The 15,874-nt window shown below is 41.2% G+C and overlaps 2 protein-coding genes across 2 annotated transcripts; one reads left to right on the top strand and one right to left on the bottom strand.

The window, feature by feature from the left end:
• Positions 1 to 524: 524 nt before the first annotated feature.
• On the top strand, positions 525 to 6,861 carry lrrc31 (leucine rich repeat containing 31). Its single transcript, XM_084566811.1, has 10 exons — positions 525 to 759; positions 1,544 to 1,735; positions 2,335 to 2,478; positions 3,347 to 3,514; positions 3,662 to 3,826; positions 3,917 to 4,099; positions 4,284 to 4,451; positions 4,994 to 5,158; positions 5,330 to 5,485; positions 5,680 to 6,861. The coding sequence occupies exons 1-10, from the start codon at positions 747 to 749 to the stop codon at positions 6,060 to 6,062; spliced, it is 1,737 nt and encodes a 578-aa protein (XP_084422937.1). The 5' UTR covers positions 525 to 746; the 3' UTR covers positions 6,063 to 6,861.
• A 114-nt stretch (positions 6,862 to 6,975) lies between these two features.
• On the bottom strand, positions 6,976 to 15,317 carry lrrc34 (leucine rich repeat containing 34; the record flags this gene model as incomplete). Its single annotated transcript, XM_084565656.1, is given in 10 exon segments — positions 6,976 to 7,254; positions 7,339 to 7,465; positions 9,565 to 9,720; positions 9,835 to 9,989; positions 10,066 to 10,174; positions 10,176 to 10,369; positions 11,005 to 11,094; positions 13,878 to 13,942; positions 14,076 to 14,188; positions 14,984 to 15,317. Coding segments are annotated over 10 exon segments (1,449 nt in total). The 5' UTR covers positions 15,145 to 15,317.
• Positions 15,318 to 15,874: the final 557 nt, after the last annotated feature.

The following is a 15,874-nucleotide window of genomic DNA, read 5'->3' as shown; positions in this document are numbered from 1 at the left end:
AGTGAGGGAGGTGGGTGACAGGAGAGTTCTGGCTGAACTGTCCTCCATGCTGGACAATGAGTCCCATCCCCTCCATAGTGACCTGACAGGACTGAGGAGCAGCTTCAGTGACAGACTGCTTCACCTTCCATGTGTGAAGGAAAGATACAGAAGGTCTTTCCTTCCTGCTGCTGTTAGGCTCCACAACGAGCACTCCTAATATGTGCAATATTGTTACACCTTATGGTGTAATAACACCAGTCTGGGCAATATATCTATTATCTATTCTATCTATGCCATTTCTGCATGCTGTTGCAAACTGCATTTTCCCCGTTGTTGGACAAATAAAGGTTTTCTTCTTCTTCTTATGTGTGTGTGTGTGTGTGTGTATATATATATATATTGTGTGTGTGTGTGTGTATTCTTACAGACGTGAAATCATAATTTGCTGAAGGTGTTGACTTCCGGGTTGATCCACCTGACGAGCATGGGACGTGACGTCACGCAGGTGTCCAACTGGGCCGGGGAAGCGAAGAAGGGTTCAGAAAGAAGCTGAGTATTTGGAGCTAATGGATCCTGCCGGTATGATCTAGTCCATACAGACTGTGGAGGATTGCGTTCAAGTTCAGACTCCGTGGAGAGTTGCGTTCAACTTCATTTGATCTCCTGAATTTTTATTTTATACATCTCAGTCCAAACAAACCGTGAAGGAGGAACGAGCTTTTATATTTTCTGATCTTTTCACTGTGTTTTGTACCCGAACTCAGATGGAGTCTGCAGGTAAGACGATCTCTGTTGTTCAGCAGAATAAAACTCGAGCTAACATCTCAAGTTTTTTGAGATTTCACCGCAATTTAACGGTTCATTTTCACCTTTCTTCCTCCAAGCTATAGAAGATAAATCTCATTTTTAGCTCCATACTTTTTCACGTTTGCCATTGTGCTGACTTCAAACTTTAAAAATATAAGTAAATAAAACTAATCAAATTATATTTGATCCCTTAGATGGCTCAAAATGCCGCGCGTTTATTATTGCATATAATATTTTGTTTGTTAATCTCTTCAAGAAATATATTTTACACCAATATATGTAATGAATCTTTTAAAACACATTATAGAAACGTTGTAATAACATTTAAGGACATAAATAACTAATTAAAACTATTAAAAATTTTAAAGAATTACTTGCACTTGTTTTTAAATACATGCTTACAACTACATTGGTGAGTCACAATGTATTTGTTTTACAAAGTATCAAACAAGATGGGTTATTTGCATAATCTCGTTTATACTGTCAATTTTTCTTTTCTAGTTACTTTGAATCTTCATAGAAATGAACTGAATTTCTTAATGTCTTTATTTACCTGTGTCTGTAACTTTTGTCTCATGTTTTGCCTTTTCTTGCAAATGTCCTTTAAAAAGGGACATCTTCACTTCAATTAACTTTAATATGAATCAATCATTCATTAATCACATCATCTGTACTGAATCCTGATTAAATGGAGGAAGTAAAGCTGAGATAGATAAGCCTGGTAAAGCTCCAACTTCATGTCTCTGATGGTCAGATGGTCAGCGTGGGCGGGACAGCGGGAGCCAGAAACGTTCCCCTCTGGATGTCATCATGAGTCAGATCCGAAGGAAGCGCTCGGCCTCAGACAGGAAGCCGTTGGGGCGCTTCCTGTCCAGGACGTCAGACCGGACAGGAATCCCTGAGGATGGAGAGTCTGACGGCAGAGAGGACAGAGAACAGAGGTCAGGTAAGGAAGAAAGTCTGGAGATTATGACGTTGCTTTATTTTACTTTTTCTTCAGCAAAATGGCTAACTTAAAGTCTGCTCATTAACTTCACATTAGACCTTTATAATAGTGTAGTCAAATGGGATTACTGGCATTACTCCATTGCTGACCTTCAGCAGGGGCCCCTCAACTAGAGCCCTTATGTGAAGTCACAGCTTACATTTGATGTTTAAGAAGTCCATTAAATCAGCACAAAGAGACATGAAACAAAACACAAATGCACAAGAGAGAAACTATAGGAGTGTGACTAAAAGCCAAATAACTTCATCAATAGATATTAAATGATTACAGAAAGAACCCAAAAAATTATAGGGATGATAAACGACTCAAAAAGGAAAAATGTCTACTAATACGCAAACAGTGACTGTAAACAGATAGCAAACAACCATGAAGAAACAAAGGAGGTACAGAAAAACAAAAAACAAAACACATATTCTAGAAATTGAAGCTACAGAGGAAAGAACAAGGTAACATTTTATCTCAGAGACCATCATGTTGGTGTTTTGTACCAAAGCGGTGTGATAACAGATATGTTGGTGTCACGATGGCGGTTGTTTCAGGTCTGGTGGCGGCAGCGGACAGTGAGCGCCATGTCGGCTGGGGACAGGTGTGTGTTTTCCTGCAGAAGCTGGGGAAGAAGGCAGACAGCAGGAGCCTTAGTCTGGCTCACTGTGATCTGACAGCCACAGACCTGCTGGAGATCGGTACAAACACACACACACGTGCATATCAGAAAAGAGGTTTACTATCATGATAATGAATGAGGAGTTGATTTTTCTTTGCGGTGCAATTTTTTCAAAATGGCGGGAATAAATGGCAGACGGAAATGGGCGTGGCCTAGTCCATTAAAACCAGGGCTATGTAGGGAATCAAAGGGAGAAAGAATTTGGTTTTTAGGGCACAGGTTTCTTGAGATGAGGCAAAACGTGAATTGTCTTATTATAGCGCCACCTGAAATGCTAGGACTTCTACCAAGTTACCAAGTTTGATCCCTTTAGCCCTTGCAGTTTGTCTTGTGCAGACACTGTTAGCTAAGCAGAAAAGTAAGGCGAAGACACACAAGAATAAAAATCGCAACGAAATCAATAGGGATCCTGCAACTTCGTTTGCATGGACCCCTAATTAAAGGAGCTACAGAAAGACAAAATAACCACACAGATGAAAAAAACAAAACTAAGACACAAAATATAACTGTGAAAACATGAAAAATGACACAAAACACAGAAAGGCAAGGAAAGAAACTACAAAAAGACACAACTAACACAAAGAAAAACAAAACAACTGCAAATTTATCTACAGAAATACACGAAATGACCACACAGACAGAACAAAAAACTAAGGCACAAAAAATAACAAAAAAAACCTGAAAAAATTAGTCATAAAACAAAAAGAATGAGTGTACAGAAAGACACAAAATAACTACAAACAGAAGCAAAGGAGCTCATAGCTGAACAACGAGCACCAATACATGAAAACTAACTGTAAAAATGTGAGAAACTACTTCAGAAGAGACACAAAAGAGGCAGAGAAGACACACAATAACTACAAAAAGACTACGTCTTCCCTCCTCAGCCACATTACTCCAGTTCCTCCCTCAGCTGGAGGAGATGGACGTCTCCTGGAACGAGCTGATTGGCGGATCTCTGACCGTGCTGACTTGTTACCTCCAGCACGTGGATGGGATCAGGACACTGAGGCTGTGCGGCTGTAGGCTGAACACGGTGGATGTCGCTGCTCTGGGTAAGGCACTGCTGTCTGTTATTTTGATATTTAGAAGGACTCGGAACAAATGTGAGAATGTGTGTTTCACTCCAGTTTGAGCCTCGGTGACTACATTTCCCACGAGGCTTTGATCATTTTAACTTCAGACTGTCGTATTTCGTGTAGGCGAAGCTCTCAACTGCGTCCCTCTTTTGGAGATCCTTGATTTGTCCTGGAACACCAGTGTTGGAGGGAGCGCTTTGCAAGGCCTGCTGGGTAAACTTCACCCAACAGTGAGGGAGCTCCACCTGGTGGCCTGTCAGCTCACTGTAGCGGATGCTACTCTGCTGGGTACCGACTTTATTCAGTATCCTGCCACTATGTGTGACGATTTTTTTGTGTGTGTGACTGATGTGTGTGACGGATGTGTGTTCCTCTCAGGAGCAATGGTGGCTGCTCTCCCCAGACTCTGTGTCTTGGATGTTTCCTGTAACCCTCAGCTCACACAGGAAGTGGACACCGGCGGCTTCAGAGAGCTGGCAGCCTCATTCGCTCACGCCTCATCCCTCACCACGCTTCGATTACAGGCCTGCGGTCTGACAGCAGACAGCCTTGATGCTCTCGGTAGGAGATTTCAGATTTCATCACCATATGTATGATCTCCTTATGCATTGTTTGTGAGTGGAGCCAGTGGTGGGGTATAGTGGCACAGCTGCTATTAACTGTAGAAGCAAGAAAGCAAAATTACTTTTTCAACAGCACTATCTTTCTGGTGTATATTTTAGTGTCTCATAAAAATTCCTTGCAGGTAGTTCGCTCCGCAGCCTCCCCTCTGTGCGAGAGTTGGACTTATCCTGTAATAAAGGTCTGGCTGGTGCACTGAGCAGTCTCACCTTTCATCTGGCTCATGTGGCACACCTGGAGAGCCTGGACCTTCACTTGTGCTGCCTCACGCATGACGACCTGGAGGCTCTGAGTGAGTCACGACTAATCCTAAAGCTTCAAACAAACACACAAAAGATAAACAGTAGTGAAGAAACACAAAAAACACAATGGAAATACAAAACAAATACAGAAAGACACAAAAATACCACATAGGGTAAAACAAAAACTAAGACATAAAGAACAACTGTAAAAATATGAAAAATCATCCAAGATGGACACAAAACACTCAGAGACAATCAATGACAATACAGAAAGACACAAAATGACCACACGAGCATTAAAATGCTAAAAAAGTAACTGCAAAAAGATGAAAAACGAAGATGACAAAATACAAAACACATAACGGAGACATAAAACAAGTACAGAAAGACACAAAATGACCACATGGGGAAAAAAATAAATAAAGCTAAGAGACCCTCAGAAACAATTAAAGGTACAGAAAGACTCAAAAAATGTAGATTTAATTTTAAAACTATTTATTGTAAAATTTTTGGAAAACCACCCTGAAGATACAAAAACACCCAGTGTTATATGATACAGAAAGAGTCATGGTGAATCGCAAACACTCTCCAGTCCAGGTGCTCCCCTCTCTGACGGCGCTGATGGAGCTTGACGTCTCGTCCAATAAGGAGGCAGGAGGCGTTGTCCACTTGCTGGTCTCCGCCCTCCCTCTGATGCAGATGAGGCGGCTGCCGCTCAACAGCTGCAGCCTGAACGAGGAGTCCTTCACTGCTCTGGGTAAATACACGCAGTTGAATTTCCACCTTTCTGGGAGAAGTAGCCAGGCTAACTTATACCTATAAACTAATAAAATTGATACACAAATTGCTAGAGGAGCTAGAGGATGATGCTAATATGCTAATGAGGGACAGGTGTGCAGCCAGGTAGGCTACCAACATTTCTGTTCAGCTCTGGCAGTGCCGTACCTGCACAGCGTGGATGTTTCCTGGTGTAAAGTGGTTGGTGGTCGCTTAGCGCTGCTGCTGGATGCTTTGCAGCCGTCAGTCATCCAGGAGCTCCGACTCAGCAGCTGTGAGCTCACCACTGATGACCTGCTTTGCCTAGGTAACACAAACACACACACACACACACACTGACTCACCTGAGAACTGTCACAACATTTAATTAGAAAATAGAAGTAATGAGCATTATGCTAGGAGCTCTGTAGCTTGACAAATATCACAAACACTTGGTGGATCCAAATTCAGATGTGACGGATTAAGCGGACAGAACCCAGTAAACCATCTTTGTCCTTGCAGCTACGGTGTGTAGACGTGGCTGTCTCTCCTCTCTCCGACTGCTGGATCTGTCCTATAATGGCCTGGTAGGCGACGACGGCTGGTTCGACTTGTTCGCTGCAGGAGGCCTGGACTCGCTGGAGGACATGGACCTCAGTCTGCGACCTTTTACCTCGGCCCCGTGCTCCACCTGGCTGCCCACGCTGCTGCGTGCTCTGCCTCAGATGCCGGCACTAGTTCGGCTGGCGTTGCAGCGCTGGACCGTTAGCCCTCTGGAGAGACAGCAGCTTCAGGACTACTGCCTGAGGAAGAGGAGTGTCCTGCTGGAGTGGGATCCAGACACTAAAGATGCAGCATGTAAGGTCAACCAGGAGAGTCCAGAAGAGAGTCAGCCAGAGGATTAGCGTCCACAGTTCCTTATATCATGTATCACTATTATGAATGAAATAATAATAATAAAAAAAAAACATTTAGTGCAGCCGTGAAATTTAACCGAAGCATTACAGTCTTCATGCAATGCAACAAGATTCCAAGTCTGAAAATAATTTGATTACTTTTGAAAAAATTAGTTTGAAGGTTGCACCACTGATTAACTTTAAAACATGAATAACGAGCCCAAAGTGGAACAAGTGCAGGACTGTCATATTAGAATGTATTTACTACTGTACCTAATGATTTGGTGAGTGCTGGAGGTCAGAAGGAGCCCTTCAGCAAAATGAGAACCAATACCTAGAAAGGCACTAGATAAAAACAAGGTCATTTACCATTTAAATGCGGTCATACATTTGTTCACACTGCAAAGTTGTATTCAGACTTCTCTACAGTCATGCTAATGGCTCTGTGTAGCTGAACTTGGTTCACATCCAAGTTTATCACGCTAATTAACTAATTACACCAAGAACAAACCAATGTTGCTGTTTCTAATGTCAAAAATAATCTTTTACACCCCTAAAAGTGCACAAAATATTAGTGTAGTGATAACTGGATAGATGATATCTGTCCATGAATATCATGTGAAATCATGAAAAAAGGTCCAAGATAGCTACGGGTTATTTAAAGATCATGTTTATCTCTGTCATGCATGTCAGCTCTGATGGAAACTCATTAACGATCGTAATGTGTAATTATTAGTTTTATAAAAGAACACTGTAAATGTAAATATGATAAATTTTTGGAAGCATATTTGATTTAAAAAATCTCATACAACAGTTCATTGTTCTTGAGCTTTATTTTTAGCATATTTTGGCATGTTTACATTGTTTTGTTTGTTTCATTGTCTGACATCCGTTGGTCGTTGAATGAGAGGAAGCTTTGAGTTTACTGTTTACCAGTAGGACACGTTGGAGGAACCAGCGGCTGTGGTGGAAAGGTGGCATCAGGGCACACACCTGCAACGTTGGTGCACATGTTCATCGTGTTCGCTAGAGTGGTGTCAGAGTCTGAGCATGTGTCTGTACTGTTACTGTCCAGGCTGTAAAAGCGTTTCTTCAAACTCTGGAAAACCTCAGCGAGAAACACCTGACCGTCCACCTCGTAGGGACTGACATCTGTCTGCTCTGGTGACAGACGGCCACTGGATATCAGCTCTCTGAAGGCCTGAAATGATAAACAGTACATATAGAGAACAACTGAGGGAGACTATGTATCACATTCTGTTCACTGAAGGAGAGGATGTTTGACCTGGCAGACGGGCTCCTCCAGGTGGTTTCCCCAGATGTAGATGTGTGTTAGAGTTGCGTTCACTTTCATAGCCTGAGCCAAAGACAGCAAACCCAATGTCCTGATGTTGTTGCTGTTTACAGATAGCCTGGCAGACAAAGACAGTGTTTGCATGCCAGAGGTATAAAACCTGTAGGTCACCACCCTCAAAGAGGTCGTAAGATTAATCAGAGGAATAAAACTATGTGAAGATAAAATTGTTTATTTTTCCTTGAGGTCTGTGAAGGTTCTCATACATCCAGGTTGTGGTATAAGTCAAGTCAAAGTCAGCTTTATTGTCAGTTCTGACATGTGTAACACATTCACAGGAAATTTCTTTCTTTAAAGGCCTACGGTGCAGAAACTTAAACATAAAATGTACAAATATGAGATTAAATAAAGAAATAGACATCAAAACTATGAATGAACACATGGAATGTGTATGTAGTAAACAAAAAAAGTGTGAAATAACTCTAAATATGATTCATATTTTAGTTTCTTCAAAATAGCCACCCTTTGCTTTGATTACTGCTTTGCACACTAGCTCTTGGCATTCTCTAGATGAGCTTCATGAGGTTGTCACCTGAAATGTTTTTCAGTCTTGAAGGAGTTCCCAGAGATGCTGAGCACTTGCTGGGCCTTTTGCCTTTACTCTGTGGTATCTCATCCCAAACCATCTCGATTGGGTTTAGGTCAGGTGACTGTAGAGGCCAGGGGCCTCATGTATGAAGGTTGTGTGCGTACAAAAACGTTCCGTACGTACTGGCTCACGGAAAAGTTCAAATGTATCAAGAGTGAAATGTCCGGGAACTTGTATGTGCCTATGCCAACGCCATGGCTGGCGTACGCTGGCTTTTACAGATATTGATCATTTGGCAACACTCAGAGGTGATGCTGGGAAACTGTCATGAATGTGAAAACTATTAGTCCGACCGATCGTAACTGTGCTGGTCGACCCTGACAGAGCCATGCCAGCCGTGTGGGACGGAATTATCCACATGTCAGTCAGATCAGATTCCCATACAATGCATCTGAACAGGTCAACATTAAAGCACAGTTTGCAGCGAGAACCGGTTTTCTGAATGCAATCGGAGCTATCGACTGCACACACACATATATAAGCGCTATCACATGATGAATTTGTAAATGTCAACAGGAAACATTTTCATTCGATCAATATACAGATCATATGTGATGCGCAAATGCAATTAACCAACATTATGGCGCATGGAGGACAGCGTGCCAAAGAGGACATTTTTGCATGTCTCCACTCCAGTGAGTAGTGTCTCCAATTCGCTTTCTGTGAAGTTCTTCTTTTTTCCCGTGTGATCGAATGAAAATGTTTCCTGTTGACATTTACAAATTCATGCGATGGCGCTTTTATAGCAATGTGTGCGCAGTCGATCGGTTGCAGTAACAGTTTTCACATTTATGACAGTTTCCCAGCATCACCTCTAAGTGTCGACAAAGGATCGACATCTGTAGAAGCCAGCGTACGCCAGCCATGGCGTTGGCGTAGGCACGTACAAAGTTCCCGGACATTTCACTCTTGATACATCTGAACTTTTCCGTGAGCGAGTACGTACGGAACGTTTTTGTACGCACGCAACCTTCGTACATGAGGCCCCTGGTCATCTGGCAGTGCAATTTTCCGGACTGACTGACCTTCAGTTCTTAAAGTAAACTGTCGTTTATATTTACTTAGCTGATAGTTTTGATGTCTTCAGTGAGAATCTACAATGTAAATAGTAGGCTCATAGTGGGTTTTGTGGGGGGGGGGGGGGGGGGTTCGTCCACAACCTCAGAATCGGAAAAATATTCAGCCATGTTGCAAAAAAAAATAGCAGTAGCAAATTTCAGGTTAACAAGCTGACCGTTGCGGGTGTGTGCGGGGCTCAGAGGCTAACTCTAATAGCACTAGCGTATGATAAGAAAATATTGGTGAAATGAACGAGTTTCGCTGCAGATAATGCGTTATTTAGAGGCTGCGGTTCGGTGCCCCAGTCACTCCCACTATATGGATATACGCAGATCTAAATATCTCCCGAAGGAATACAAATTACACAAAAGTTACAGTATATGGGTGAGTAAATGACCATATTTTATGCCAGAAATAAGGTCCAGATTGTAAAAAAGAATAGTTCCCCTTTAAGGCGAAGAAAGTCAACAGGTGGAATGTCCCTAACTTGTCAACAACATCAGACTCACTGTCTCAGGATACAGCCTGGCCAGGTGATGGCTTCGCTTAGGCACACGGCACCTTCATCCTCGATCTGATTGGATGACAAATCTACAATCTCCAGGGTCGTGTTCTGCTTCAGCACCTCAGCAAGAAGACGCACACCGTCCTGAGTCATACGGTTGCTAAAGAAATCCAATATGTTAAGATTAAGAGGCAGTACAGCAGTAAATATAGGATCAACGGACATCTCTGCTTGCTGCTTGACAGTTGAGGTTTGCTGGTGTTTTTGTTCCTACCAGCGCAGGTCCAGGAAGCGCAGGCTTCGGTTCAGCCTCAGGCCTTCACTCAGCCTCTCCATTCCAGTGTTGGTCATCCCCATCTTCCCCAGGTGGAGTTCCACCAGACTGCTGTTCACTGCCAGCATCTCAGAGAAGTGCACCGCCCATTCCTCCTAAGAGTCATGTTAGAGTGTATTTTAGCGTATAATGAGAAGAAGAACTCCAGAGTGATGCTCTTGGTGACTGTACCTGGTGGCTGAAGAGGAGCGGTCGGCTGATATCGACAGAGCAAAGAGTCTTGTTGGTTTTCAACATGATGCTGAACGCAATCACACTCTGAGTGGCCTGCGAAGAGAAGGAAGCTCAGAGACACTGCCTGCTGGGAATGCTCATACTCACACAGTGTGGGAAAACCTGTGTTTACCAGGTCGCAGTCAGCCACCTCCAGCTCCTGCAGTGTGTTGTTCACCTGCAGCATGCTGGCCAGGTGCATGGCTCCTCTGTTCCCAATCTTATTACCTGACAGCCTGAGAGAGAGCAAGCTGCTGTTACACTGCAGAGAAGGAGGGAGACATTATAAATCGCTTAAAAAGACTACTATAATCTCAAACCTCATTGCTGATGTGATTTTATCATTTTATTTTTGTATGGATACATTTAGTTGCACTGCCACAGAGCTGGTGAAGAATTACATTTTCTGCATCTGTAAATACTACAAAAAATGACAATAAAGTAAACCCAAAACATATTAAATACATGAATGATTGTACTCATGTATACCTCAGTGCATTGCATGTACTCATGTACTGCACTTATACTTCTACTACTCTACATCTGATCTGACAGCTTTAGTAACTTTAAAATGTTTCACAAGTGTAACAAATCAAAATATTGTTAAATGTGTGCTTGTAAATAAATACAGTTGCAGTGGAAATAATAACGTAGTCAATTCACAGAAACACACTGTCAGTCATGGCATTTCTTGTCAATAACAACGTCAACGGCCTTATCCCATACGTAACAGCTTTTCTGCAGCACAACATGCTATGTGGACCAAAACTAAAATTTGTATTATACACATTAAGTTCTCCAAATGTCAGTTAGTGCAATTAAACAGGGTTCATATTTACATGAGACAGAATTAAGCATTAAGAGGCTTATAGATAGGTGTGTGATTGAGAGACGAACCTGCAGACTGTTAGCGAGGACTTCCGCTCCATCTGTCTCAATGTTGTTGAACATCAAGTCTAAAGTGCGCAGAGCTGAGGTCTTGCCCTGCTGAAGTGTGAAAACACAATTACAAAAAAAATAATCATATAAAAACTATATATATATATATATATACTCAATACTGTAAATGTGTGTATATATACAAACTACCCCCCCCCCCCAAGTTTACACTTGAGTTTACCGTCTATATTCTATTCTGTATTACAGTCTATATTTTATTCTACTTTTCTCAGTGTACATTTACACTTATATTGTTTACCTCGTGTGTTGAGAAAATTTGCAATTACTACTGTTTTACTGTAGTACTTATTTTTTACTTCTGGCTGCAGAATACATTTCACTGTGCATTGTACTATGTATAACTGTGCATGTGACAAATAAAAACCTAGCTATCATCTATCTATGTCAAGACTCTGATACCTGCACAAGACAAAGGAGTGTGAACGATCACCTTCCACATGACTAGAACAGATGGGCATGAGACCTACACTCCAACCTTCCACACAATCAAAACAGATGGACGTGAGGCCTATGCTCCAACCTTCCAGACAACCAAAGGTGACAGACATAAGACCAACACTCCATCTTTCAACACAACCAAAAGTGATGGATGTGAGACCTAGATTACAGCTGTCCACACCAAGAAAATTATTTGATTTACGACCTAAGGTGCGGCTTTCTACTGTGTCCAGACTGCAGCCTCTTTTGGAGCCCACACAGCAGCCTGCACCAGCAGAAGTACATCCAATTATTCAAATGTATATATGCACTACCAGTCAAAAGTTTGGATGCACCCTCTCATGTAATGTTTTTTCTTTATTTTCATGACTATTTACATTGTAGATTCTCACTGAAGACATCAAAACTATGAATGAACAAATATGGAATTATGTAGTAAACACGAATGTGTGACATAACTCCAAATATGATTCATATTTTAGAGTCTTCATAGTAGCCACCCTTTACTTTGTTGACAGCGCTGCAAACCCTTGGTTCAATTGTGGAATTTTTTTACCTTCTTAATGGGGTTGGGACCATCAGTTGTTTTGTGCAGAAGTCAGGTTGGTACACAGCTGACAGCCCTATTTCACAATAGGGGTGTAACAGTACACACAAGCCATGGTTCAGTACGTACCTCGGTGTGGGGGTCATGGTTCGGTACGGGTTTGATACAACGAGGAAAAAGCAACAAAAACTGATAAATGTATAAGACTAGCTTTTTTCATTTATTTTGAACGGACTGAAAAAAAAACTAAAAACCACCTCCTGTTATAAAAGTAAAAATAGAATAAAACATAAAACAAATGCATTGGGGGGTTAGGCTTAGGGTATACCATATCATTTCAGGAAAAGAAAAATCACAAATTATTGTAGGGATAAAGTGAGGTAGGTAGAAACTGACAACTTTGGTAACTTGATTATAAGAAACTAACATTTTCAATGTATTACTGTATTACATGGGGGGGGGGGGGACCAAGAGTCACCCCTGCTGAGAATAAGTTCATCCGAATCACCAGCCTCAGAAATCGCAAGTTAACAGCACCTCAGATTAGAGTCCAGATCAATGTCTCACAGAGTTCTAGTTGCAGACACATCTCTACATCAACTGTTCAGAGGAGACTGTGCCAATCAGGCCTTTATGGTCAAATAGCTGCAAGAAAACCACTACCAAGGAAAAGCAACAAGCAGAAGAGATTTGTTCGGGCCAAGAAACACAAGGATTTTTCAACAGGACAATGACCCCAAACACACCTTCAGGCTCTCTAAGGGCTATTTGACCAAGAAGGAGAGTGATGGAGTGCTGCGCCAGCTGGCCTCCACAGTCACCTGACCTAAACCCAGTCGAGATGGTTTGGGATGAGAAGGACCACAGAGTGAAGGCAAAAGGGCCAACAAGCGCTCAGCATCTCTGGGACCCCCTTCAAGACTGTTGGAAAACCATTTCAGGTGGCTACTTCATGAAGCTCAACAAAAGAATGCCAAGAGTGTGCAAAGCAGTAATCAAAGGGTGGCTACTTTGAGGACATTACAACATTACAAAATGAATATTTTATTTCACACTTTTTTGTTTACTACATAATTCCATATGTGTTCATTCATAGTTTTGATGCCTTCAGTGAGAATCTATAATGTAAATAATCATGAAAATAAAGAAAAAAAACATTAAATGAGAGGGTGTGTCCAAACTTTTGACTGGTAATGTATATATAAACACATCTTAATGTTTGAAAATCAAATAAAACAAATGATTTTGACAATATTCATTCATTCATTCATTCATCTTCTGTAACCGCTTGTTCCTATGAAGGGTTGCGCGGTCTGCTGGAGCCTATCCCAGCTGTCATCGGGCAAAAGGCAGGGTACACCCTGGACAGGTCGCCAGTCCATCGCAGGGCCAACACAGAGAGACAGACAACCACTCACACTCACACTCACACTCACACCTACGGCCAATTTAGAATCACCAATTAACCTAACAAGTATGTCTTTGGATGGTGGGAGGAAGCCAGAGTACCCGGAGAGAACCCACGCAGACACAGGGAGAACATGCAAACTCCACACAGAAAGGCCCAGTTGGCCCATGGATTCGAACACGGGACTTTCTCACTGTGAGGCATCAGTGCTAACCACCTCGTCAGATTTTGACAATACTGAATGTAGCAAATATCCAAGCTTTCATATTTGTGATTTGTGAGTTTCATTTGTCAAAAGAATGCTGTTCCAGATCTGATCTGTATGATTAAGATGATTTGTGTCTATTCTGGCCTATTTCGGGTAATGAGATCTAAAAAGAGAGTTTGAGTAATTATTTACTAGCCTCTTCTACCCACCTGCAAGAGGTCAGCAAGATGTTTAACCCCTTCATCGGTTATGTTGTTGTACCTCACATCCAGGCCTGTTCACACAAAAGACAAAACACAATACGCACAATAACAAAATATGAGCTAACTGCACTGGCATGCATTGGCACATATAATTAAGATGGTAATCTTGTTAGAGTCATGTTCAGAAAAAAATGGACCACTCACCTGTCACTTGCTTATTGTTTTGCAGACATTTAGAGACAGCAAGGGCATCATTATCGCTGAGTCTCTGAATGTGTCTCAGTCTGTTGTTTCCTGTCAGTTTTAAGGTGAAATTCCTGCTGCATTCACAACGGAATAACTCTTTAATGCATGTTTACACATCCACGAACCCAGATTTAAAAGTGCAGAACACGAGTACATGTGACGCACTTAAGTATACAACAGTAGCACACACTAGTTTGTACTATTATAAATACTGTTGAAATCCATAGACTGATTGAAGATTAATTACTGTTTAAAAGTGAAAATATTAACATTTTTACTTCATATTTATTTTCAAATATGTATATTGTACTTTTACATTGTGCTGCTATGTATAAATGAGGACTTTAGTAGATTTTTACAAACAATTGCAGTCTATAAATTATGATGTTCTGTTATAGATTATACCTACACAACAGTAAATACAAGCAAGACTGATCCACAATCTCAATTTTATTCCTAACAACTTAAACTATTTGAGAGTATTTTTATGTATTCATTTATTTTACAAACAGACAATCGAATGAATCAAGAAGAATCATCAAAGTAGAAACACTTGATGACATAAAAAATATGACAAAAAAGCATTCAGTAGTTTCACTTTTAGCACTAAACATACATTTTTCTGATTAAAATTACATTAAATATAGAACTTTAACTCGTAACTGAACGTTTTCTATTGTCAGGGGTTATACTTACGTACTTATACTTAAGTACTATTAACCATTCAAAATACAGAATTTAACTCTTAACTGAGCGTTAAAAAAAAGCCATCATGTTTTAGTCAGTAACAGCTCGGTAGGCTAACTTTGCTATTACCTAGCTAAATCGTAAAATGCAGTCATTTGATTCTATAGTTAAGCACTTACTCGGATACCTTGGTCTTCTTCAAGACTTCGAAAATGTCTGGGTTTAGTTTTATCTGGTGTTCGGCGCAGACAGCTTTGTAAAAGTCGGAAATAGCTTTGTTAGCCATCCTTAAGGCTACAGCGCTGTTTGTGTTGCCACGGCAACAGGAAAGCGACGACATCCCCTAAGGCAGGGGTTCCCAAACCTTTCCATGCCAAGGCCCCCCAAACAGCATTAGCTTCTGGCCGGGGACCCCCTTTGCAAACCCACAGACAATGCTACAAAATATGTAAAGAAACGTCATTCTTTTCTTACTTTTATTCACTATTCAATAACTATTACATTTGTTTAGCATAAGTGCTGCCTCATATTTTCTGATTTTAGTTGGCCAACAGTTTTTTTTGTGGCAGTGTCCTCCACGACAGGGCTGTTGGTCTGTTCCTTCGGTCTCTTTCTTGTCAAAACCCTGTCCATTTTGCGCTAGCTACACGCTAGCTACATGCTAGCGTGTAGCTAGCATGTAGCTAGCGTGTAGCTAGCTACATGCTAGCTGGAGGGGCAAAGCAGCTTGATAAATGGTGCCACCGCCAGGTCTACACAGATTATGAGGTCATGAATGATGTTTTGACTGGCAGGGAACCAGAAAGATGAGCATGGCAAATAACATTTAGATATGATATATTATTAATAATATAATAAAGATTAATAAATAATTCGATTATTTTTTATAATTATGGTTAAAAATAATTCAATTATATATATATTTTTTTCTTGTCTTCCCTCCAATTGTCTGAGGATCCCCTAGCGCAGCCCCCACTTTGAAAACCACTGCCCTAAGGGACTTAAAACTAAAAATTAAATCTAAAACTTTTTTAATTGCTTCTAAAACCTTTTCTGAAATCTCTGCAGTC

The sequence above is a fragment of the Chelon labrosus genome, assembly GCF_963514085.1.
Source record: "Chelon labrosus genome assembly, chromosome: 18".
Lineage (NCBI taxonomy): Eukaryota > Metazoa > Chordata > Actinopteri > Mugiliformes > Mugilidae > Chelon > Chelon labrosus.
Note: the sequence above shows the minus strand (reverse complement) of the source record. Positions and strands in the feature narration are given on the sequence as shown.

Coding starts and splice junctions, on each gene's coding strand:
- lrrc31 (XM_084566811.1), top strand. Junction 2,479..3,346: donor CACAGACCTGCTGGAGATCG/GTACAAACACAC, acceptor TTCCCTCCTCAG/CCACATTACTCCAGTTCCTC. Junction 5,486..5,679: donor TGATGACCTGCTTTGCCTAG/GTAACACAAACA, acceptor TTGTCCTTGCAG/CTACGGTGTGTAGACGTGGC.